Source organism: Octodon degus, unplaced genomic scaffold (genome assembly GCF_000260255.1).
Source record: "Octodon degus isolate 3935 unplaced genomic scaffold, OctDeg1.0 scaffold00025, whole genome shotgun sequence".
NCBI classification, from domain to species: Eukaryota; Metazoa; Chordata; class Mammalia; order Rodentia; family Octodontidae; genus Octodon; species Octodon degus.
The window spans coordinates 4778559-4788295 of NW_004524601.1; the positions used below are offsets into that span (position 1 = coordinate 4778559).

Here is a 9737-nt window from a genome sequence, read left to right on the forward strand (position 1 = left end):
TGGTGTATGCCTGTACTCCCAGCACTTGCAGGGCTGAGGCAGGAGGGTCCTGGCAAGTTTGAGGCCAACCTGGGCTACAAAGTGAGCTCAAGGCCAGCCTGAGCTGCATACTAAAACCCTGTCTCTAAAAGAGAGAGAGAGAGAGAGAGAGAGAGAGAGAGAGAGAGAGAGAGAGAGAGAGGAGGAAGAAAAGAGTGTTACAAGTGACCAAAGCGCCGCTATCCTGTTCTGTATGCGCCGTCTTAGTGAGCCACGTCAACTGCTGTAAAATGTGTGCCTATCTCACAGAACTTCTGTTTCCCAAGCCCTCACCCTACCCTTGAGTTCCAAAAAATGTCAACTGCTGTTCCTGCACCCATAAATTCCAAGGACTTCCCCAGACCTATAACCATATCTAGTCTCAACAGATGCCATGTCTTTTTGAACACCTCAAGTTGTCCCCTGCCTGCTTTGTGGTTTTAAGCTTTATAAACCCCACGCTCCCCCCTTCAGCGTGCACTTAGGCACTTTGTGCCGAGTGTTGCCGCTGGGTACCAGCTAAAATAAAGTGCTTTTTAAACTTTTGAGCCTGCCTCATTTTTGAGTTACAACAAGAGAAAGCAAACTTCAGAAGGCATTATGGAGGGCTGTATCTTAAGAAGCACATCTTTATTCTCTTAAAGGGGGTACCTCAGCAACCACACGGTAGAACAGTACTTGGGTCTGCAGCGGCTTCCTGAAGAGAAGCCAGGAGTTTCGGGCTAAGGTGGCCTGCAAAGTTAAACTATGCAAAAAACTAAATACCCACGTTGTCTAGGTAGGCTGTTCTTTTAAATGGATATTTGTTTCTGCTCCTTTTCTGAGTTACCAAGTTATCTTACATGAGCTGGTGAGTTTTGTGTGCGGTGAAAAGAAAGCTTGGTTTTGCTTTATTTGTTTTTATTGTTAATGCTTATAGGAATGTTTTCTTGTTTTCTGTCATGGGCAGATTTTTTTTCTCCTGATAATTTTTCTTTTTCTTTCACTGTGACCTATTGCAGGATACTTTAGGGTTAGGATACAGAATCTTTTGTTTAAAGAAGCTGTAAGGTAAATCTGTCTGTGTCTTTGAAATTGGCTTCAGGGTGATAAGCTGAGTTATCTGGGTTGCAGACCTCTGATCCCCTGAGGCCCATAATTGCGAGAGGTCCAGCAAGCCGGAGTCTGCCCGTAATAGGCAACGCCGTGCTGCCCTCCCATCCTAGCAGGCACCTGAGCAGGCCGGGGCAAGCACAGCTAGGCGGCTGCCTTGCTGCCTTTACACAGTACTGCTCCCTCCAGCATGGCGAGGAGCCTTTCCTGATCCAGTGGCCTGTCCTACTGCGATGGCCAGTTCAAGCCAAGCCTGACTAACTTAGGGAGACGCTGTCTACAAAATTTTATAAATATATAAAATAATGTACATCAATTAGAAAGATATAAGTGTGTGGGCTGTGGGTGTGGCTCCGTCAGCCCTAAGTCAGTCTTCAGTACCACAAGAAAGGACCGTTTGTCACCCATGATTTTATTATGTACAGATTGTGAGGCCCCCGTGAAGTACTGAAAACTGCCAGAGCAAAGATTCTAGAAAAGCAGATGTCTTTCACATTAGGTGTTCAATAAAAATCTTACGAATTATTTTATTTTTTAAAAAAATGCAGCTGGGGAGCCAGCTCAGTAGCATAAGCACTTGCCCGGCAAGCCCAGAGTCCTGGTTCCATCTCCAGGACTGAAAGGAAAAAGAAATGCGCTGGGCTCCTTGCTGACAGAGTGGCTGGAAGCGTGAAAGAGGCAGGAGGAGGAAGAGCACGCAGGTTTGCTTAGCTTCGTGATTCTTGAAGGAGACACGGACATGGGACGGGGCAGCCACCTCTGCTGTGCTCTCCAGCCACCCCTGGGTAATGGTTGGCTGGCTCTGTCACCCTGAGATGCCAGGGCAGACCCTCACCCGCAAAGGTGGCACAGCTGAGGCCACACGCTCAGCAGCCCTGCGGTGAGCACAGCTGTCCCCAAGCCCCAGGCTCCTGTTTTGTCTCACACCTGTAGCAGATAACTTGGCCACTCTGAGAAATGCCAGACAGTGGGGTGCCGTCCACATCTGGGCTGCGTGGCTCCCCCTCCTCTAAGTCCTCTCTTGGGTGTGAAAAACTGTAGAACTTACATGAAATTCCTATCTCTGTGTTGTGAGTTTTTACAACATAGTGTTTTATTTGTTTATTTTTATGTTTTGGTGGAAACAGGGATTGAACTCTGGCCCTTCCACTTGCCAGGCAAGCACTACTGAGCTATCTCCACGACCCAGAAACATAGCGTTTTAAAACTTAGAGTTTCTTCATTTATCTTGCCCATAGAAGTCATTAGAGCAGAAGAAAAATGCCTCTGATCCAGCGTCAGCCCCTCCTCTGTCACCTTCATGTGCACAGTGACACTTTCACTCCCGACCCCTCTGCAGCCCTAAGCTAGACCATGAGCTTGGAGTCTGAACTGCCTGCGGCCTTAAGGGCAACTTGAAAGCTCTTTGACGTGTGTTCTTGTCATTTTGCAGATTATTCCAATGTTGCAGGAATATATTATCAACAAATTGGGGCGTGCATTCATTGAGCCGCCCCCCTTTGACCTGTCCAAAGCGTTTGGGGACAGCCATTGCTGCGCGCCCCTGATCTTCGTGCTGTCTCCTGGGGCGGACCCCATGGCCGCACTCCTCAGGTTTGCGGATGACCAGGTACGCACAGCAGCTGAGGTCATCTGATGTTGTTAGGTTTTCCAAAAGCACCGTTTGTTTATGGTTGAAATCTGAAGGGGTAAGAAAAAGGCAGACATTGTCACTCAGCCTGGGAATGCCTTGGGGTTCCAGAGGTGGATGGAGTCCCTGAAAAATGATACTTTGATGACGGTGTCCTTTATAAGTAGCTCCTTATCCAAATTAATGTTTGTTTCTCTTCCACTTTGGAACAAAGGACTCTATCAGCTCTCAGGGAGCCTGGGGTGGTCCTCTGTGACTCTGACCCCTCCCACCTCTGAAAGGAGCCCCTTCCACTTTGCAGGACAGTTGTCCACTACTGTCCAGTGGGAGCGAACCCACAGCACACGTGCTGCAGCTAACTGTTACCACTGAAAGGTCTACGAGGTTCACCATCAGATGAAGACATTCTACTATCAGTGTTTCTAGACTTGAAAAGTTATCTGAATGGATTCACTACAACGCTCTGGTGTCATGCTGACCAGCTGGTGGCATGTCTGAGTTGAGCTTTTCCCCCAGTGGTACAATCAAAGTGCCATTTGGGGTGACCTACTGGAGTTTCTAAAATCAATACCGTAACTTTTACTGGGCGCACAGTATCCTACTCTGTTGACTTCGCCCCACCTTGTTCTACACGTTTCCTCTTAGTCTTACAGAGTGCTGGGTGGTGAGTGGTGACATGTGCCTTGCAGAGAAGGGACCCCGAAGGATGGAGCAGCAGTGTGGCTCTTCGAGGTCATCAGCTTACAGATCAAAATACTGTCCCCATGGCCGACTTCAGCCTTCATAGCTGCCCTTCTCTTGCTTGGGTGTAATTCTTTCATCTTAGAGGTCTGACTGACTAGCATGGCACTACTTGGGGTTTACTTAAGTGTCATAATGGAGCTGTCATGGCTGGAGAAGTCTGAGGTATGTGAGGGACCAGAAGACGAAAGGTCACCCTGGGCAGCTGCCCTGTTGCTGTGACTCAGTCCCCAGAACCCACAGCTTAACAGAGGACAGGTTTATGTACCTCATGGTCTCAGGGGACTCCGGCCATGGCCGGCTGGTTTCATGGCAAAGCAGAAGCAGAAGGGGAGCAGCACTTGAGCCAAGGGGCCTGGGGGGAGGGATGGACCAGATTAAAGTCCCCATGACCTCCATGACCCACCCAGATAGCCCAGGGCCATGTCTGCTAACGTGCTAGGTGCTTCTTAACTCATGGAACTGACATGTCACCATTAACAGGTCCATGGTGACAGGGCTCTGTGTAGACTGCAGTGAGGACTTGGAGTAAGTCCTGTGGGTGGGAGAATACCTTGGGGTTTTAAGTAACAAAGGGACACGCTGTAACCTGACCCTGATAAAGCTACCCTTGATGGAGTGTGAAGAACTGAGTGGTGCAGAGTGGAAACAGGCCACCACTAGGGGACGCTTGAAAGCAGGGAGGAGCAGTGGTAGGTACGGCTCTCATGGCCCAGGAAGGGGCGGCGTGGAGGTGAAGTCATGTGGGACCGACTTCTCCAAAGGAATGTGGGCACAGTGACCCCGGGAGCACACTCCAGCTCCTCACTTTCCTCCACATTAGACAGCACCTGTTTAGGTCCTGGTCCAGGGACAAAGCCACAGGCATTGAGAGGCCAGATGACCCTGCTCATCCACTGCTGCTGTCATTTGAGGCCCTTCCAAAATATTCAAAGAAACTAAAGACACAGGACAAGTTCATCTGTCTCTTCAGTTTTCTTTACAGCTTTGCATTTTAGGGCTTGCCACAAGATACTGTGTTGAAAGTTTTCTTAACTTTTTGTTTTGTTTATAATATATTTGGAATAGGGTCTCACTACATAGCTTAGACTCGTAGTGATCTTCCTGCCTCAGCCTCCCTAGCACTGGGATCACAGGCTTATACCATCACGCCCGGTCTTGGTGGCCAGCTCAGCACGCCTGGGGACAGGGATGATGCAGCATGTATTGCTGGGGATTGAACCCTGGGCACTGTGCTTGCTTATGTAGGCACTTAGTCCACTGAGCTATCTGGCCAGCCCTTTCTTAACCTTTTTTATCTCATTCATATACCAACAGCCAAAGGCCCTGCAGAATTTTCCACTTAGTACCATGATTGCTTCCTATGTGAGTTGACTTTTCATTTTAAGTGTTCATTAATTTAGAGTGCTTTAGAGCTGTGTGGGTTTGAAGCTTTGCAGTATGGTACATAATTACATTTTAATAGTTAATGTTAACAGTTTTTGTAGGACAGTATTGATTCTTCTAAAACTGGGGTGCTAGATGATGCCTATATTTTTCTCATACACAGGGGTACGGGGGAGCAAAACTTAGCTCTTTATCTCTGGGCCAAGGCCAGGGGCCCATCGCGATGAAGATGGTAGAGAAAGCCATAAAGGAGGGCACCTGGGTGGTCCTGCAGAACTGTCACCTGGCTACCTCCTGGATGCCGACCCTTGAGAAAGTCTGTGAGGTAAGTCTGCAGGGTAGCTGGGGTTCCTGCAGTCACACCGCTGGCCCCAGCTGTTGTGGAGAACTTTGTCCACAGGAGCAGGAAGGGCACAGAGTTGAGTGCCCTCTTTGGGTGAGGGCTCACCCGGAGGGGTGGGAATCCGGTCATCTGCAGGGAGGGCTCAGAGATGGAGTCAGGCACGGGGCAGTCATGAGCCAGCTTGGGGTTTGTGGGGATACACAGAGGACAGAACAAGTCCCTGCAGCCAGCATAAAGCAGAAGCCTGCAGAGGGGGCCCCCGCTCCTCTGCCCCTCACCTGCCATGGAGGTCAGTGTCATTCGCTCTTCCCGCCCTCTCTGTAGGGTTCACAACTTCTGCTCTTTTGGGGCAGAAATATCTGGAGGAAAACTCCACATGGCTCAGTGCAATAAAGAGACCCCCTGGCCCTCCATGGCAACGGCACACGCAGAGGACATGTGTCCCGGGAAATAGCTGTGACTCTAGCCCCTTCTCTCTCCCTTCTTAAACAACCTGTAAACAGCCACTCAGTCACCAAGGTCATGACACAATGTCATGGGCCAACTGACGGCAGAGACATCAGGGACAATGGGCTTGTCCTGCGGGCCACACGGCACCACTTCCCTTTGCTTGACCCTGGAGTTGGTGCTGTTGTCTCAGAGCTCTGCTCCGTCCTGCGTCCGACCACCTTGGTGCCGGACCACTGGAGATGACTGAGAAACACTTACTAAATTAGCGGATGAGAAGCACCTCCCTGCCCAAGCCTTTCAGTGGCTTCTTGTTGAGTGCAGGGCACAGGCCAGCGGCCTGGCTGGCTGGCTCCGACCACCCCAGTGCCCCGCCTGTGCCGACCCCTGAGCTCTGCATGGCTCACTTTCTCCTGATCTTGGAACCCACCCACCACTAACTTCTCTTTAGCTGGAGTTCATTGTCCCAAGCACAGAGGCTGCCCTGCTGAATGTCATTCCTGCCTGAAGAAGGATCCCGGTTTTTATTGGCCTCGACACCCTTTTCATCCTTGGTCCTTTCCACTGGAGGCTTCGCCCTTGAGCCTGTCTCCGGGGGGTCTCGTGACCTGCTGACCAATGACCTGTGCACCCCGAGTCACAGGAGACAGCCTGTCCCGAGGGAGCGTGAACTTAGCTCACGGTCCAAGAACCATTTGCTTAAGGACAGCCGGAAAGAGAAGAAAGCATGTTCTCGCACACACCCCACCCAACTCACTGTCACTGTTAAGCATCCATACATCTTTCATTCCCACTCCTTCACCAAATGAGTGCACAGAATTTTTTAGTGATAAAGATATGTAATTTGCAAGAAACACAGACACCTTTGATGCAGACAGTTGAGCGAGACTGGCCAGGAAGCAGGACAAGCGCCCACTGGGTGACTGCACAGCCTCGGGTGGCAGTGCTGGGGAGATTCTGCTCCTCTTTGTGACTCAAGCCCAAGCCCTGAGAGCTCTTGTGCAAGCAGCGCTGACAGTATTAGCGAGCTTGGTGCTTCAGGACAGCAGGGCTTCTGGCCCTCAAGCGTAGCCTTTAAAAAGCTCTTCCTGGTTAGCATTAGCTTGTCTCAGTGCATCGCCTAGCTTCACAGTCAGCTATAGCAAGGAGAAGGGCTGAGTCTTAAGCCGCCTCTGGGCAGAGAATGATTTCTGTACGTTAGCAGCATGCGTGCAGCTGGAAGAGTTTGGGGGACACCTTGGTCTTCACTTTAGCTAACTCTGAGCTGGCCAGCACCTGTGTAAACTTTGCAGCACAGGAATTAACTTTGTCCAGAAAGACAGCACACAGGCCTCACCACGAAGTGTGCTGCTTGTGAGGCAGAGACAGCTTTTCAGGGTTTTTCCTGAAAATTTCACCAGTGGTAGCTGTATCGTGTAGAAATGCTCCCTCCACCTTCTAGCCTGTCCCTTACATGTACGGCCTTGAAATTTTTCTGGGGGCTTTATCAACTTAGCCGTCTGCATTTGATTTTTTCTCTTCCAGGAGTTGAGCCCAGAATCAACGCACCCTGATTTCCGAATCTGGCTGACAAGCTACCCATCCCCGAACTTCCCCGTGTCTGTGCTGCAGAACGGAGTCAAGATGACCAACGAGGCGCCGAAAGGCCTACGAGCCAACATCATCCGCTCCTACCTCATGGACCCCATCTCTGACCCCGAGTTCTTCAGCAGCTGCAAGAAGCTGGTTAGTAGTGGCCAAGTCTTAATCCCTCAGCCCTGGAATGCACTTTCAAGGGGTCCGGGGGGACTGGGATATGCAACCAGGAAAACTGCAGATTAAATAGGATTCCCTGGCTGCAGTGCAGTTGGTTTTGATTACTGATTATTGACTGTGCTGAAGTCAATTTTATTAATATTTTACTTTAATTTCACCACCAGCCTCATTCCTGCTCAGCAGAGAGCTTCTGGGGGACCATTAATAATGGAGCTTTCTATTTCTGAAGTCAGCCGTAAGGCATTCCCAGTCCGAATCTGCAAGCTTGGAGAATCTTGTTTCAGGATATTAACTGAGCCCTCTGCTGTTGGAGCCATGTCTCTAAATTAAAGCATAAGAATATTTCCTCCGTCTAACCATAATGAGCCAAAACGATTTCCCTCCTTGATGGATGGGACTCATAAGGCTCTTTCTCAGCACCACCAGGCAAGCAGGGAAAACACCCACTGCTTCCGTGATTAGAATTCTGCATGAATGTCTGTGACCTAAAATCATTTCACAGTGTTTTACAATAATTAAAAATGGAAGAGTTTCTTTTTAAGAGGGGTTGCGAACCTTGGGAAGTTTCACCATTAAAGAACTCACACCCTAGATATCTAAGTATAGTCTATATGTATATCCACAGAAAGCATTAAACATAAAGAAGTGCTTTCATTAAACAAAAGCTTGGGCCCTTGAAAAGTACCCATACTTAGCTGCTGATCTAGCCTTAGTAGAGCTTCCCAGACCTGTCCTGTGCCTGCTCCGCAGTCACCGAGCCCCAAGGGTGCATGTCCCCCGCTACAGATGGAGAGGAGATCTCTGCACACGACAGAGCCCCCTGCAGAATGGAGCTCCACAGCCCACTCTCCTAGATGCAGCGCTTCCTCTGGCGTGGCCCCGGCTGTTAGAGGTACAGGCACGTAGGAAGCACAGTCCTGCCTCCAACCCACATCTCAGATGCCAGGGCAGCAGTCTGCAGCTTTCTGTTTCAACATTTTATTTGGTAATAATTTTAAACTTAGGGAATAAAAATCAGTGTAAGGAACACCCTGTCTCCTTTACCCGTGTTCTCAACTTGCTGATAGTATATCCCTTTGCTTTAGCAATTATCTGTCCTGTCTCAATAGAGATAGAGACGGGTATAAAGATGGACGTGGACAGTGACATAGGTATCTAAACAGAACTTGTCCTCCAACATCTGTTAAGATCTGATTCCAAGACCCTTGAACACCAAAACATGCAGGTGTTTGATTCCCTGATATATATTAGAATAATGTGCATAAAACACACACACACACACACACACCACCTACTTTATGCCATCTCTAGATTACTTATAACACATATAAGATCACTTGTAATGACTATAGTCATTAGTGTATCATCTTGTTTAGGAAATAATGACAAAAGAAAAATCTATTCAGCACTGATATACTTTTTTAAAAGTAATTTCAAAAGATCAGCCATTGGTTGAATCCCTAAGTGCAGAACCAGCAGAGGGTGTGGTGGTCCTGTCTTTTGTGTACTCACGCACATCCCCAGTGCACACCCATCTGTGCCCAGCACGGGCACACAGAGGCACGCCTGCGCCAGCTGCAGTCAGCCAGGCACACCATGGCCTCTGCTCCTTGAACACCCGGCTGTGTACTTGAGCGAATACAGTCTTCTCTCAGTGCAGTCATTACCTTTAGGAAACTTAACTAGGATGCACTAAGTCTACATGCTGTTCACATCTCTGTGTCGTCATCCGAGCCAGCAGCGTCCTCTGGAAGGTTTTCTCTGCTCATGAGAGCATCGTGCCAGGGTGTGGCTTTGCATGGAGTTGCCGCCTCTCTGTTGCCTCCTTGAGCTGTTGCTCCAGCCTTTCTCTGTCTTTTAGAGTTTAGCTCCTATTTATTAAATAGGATTTTGTCTGTTTGGGTTTGCTGGATGTTTTTAAAGAATAGATTTGGAGTATTGGCTCTTAGCCAAGACACGAGGTAGGTACATTAAGTCCGCGGGTGCCCTGTCCAGAAGCATGTGGCCCCGTCTGTCCCTCGCTGGTGATGCTGGTTTTGACCACTGGACAGGTGCTTGGTTCCCCACCATACAAGGGAAGCTTTCTCCATTTCAACCAATGGCCTGTGAAGGACATTTCAGGGCCATGGAGACGTTTCTCCTCCTGAAAGTCCCTCTCCTCCCAGACGCAGAAGCCGCCGTGCGTGTCGCCTGGCCTGCTCATTCCTGTGTGGTTGCAGTATTCTGATTTCACTCTCGGCGCTTGTCACTTCCAGGGAGGACAGCTGTGCCTCCTGTCCTGTTCATTGGCCTGTGGTTGTCTGGAATGTCTAGGGGATTCTCCCC

The 9737-nt window shown here is 49.4% G+C and overlaps 1 protein-coding gene across 3 annotated transcripts in view; it reads left to right on the top strand.

Moving 5' to 3' along the window:
• Dnah7 (dynein axonemal heavy chain 7) overlaps positions 1–9737 on the top strand; it is a 268173-nt gene that overhangs the window by 221414 nt on the left and 37022 nt on the right. For all 3 annotated transcript variants that reach the window (XM_023712349.1, XM_023712350.1, XM_023712351.1), the window contains 3 exons: positions 2543–2719; positions 5031–5192; positions 7182–7382. In XM_023712349.1, the coding sequence (XP_023568117.1) occupies positions 2543–2719; positions 5031–5192; positions 7182–7382 (540 nt within the window). The remainder of the gene's footprint in view (positions 1–2542; positions 2720–5030; positions 5193–7181; positions 7383–9737) is intronic.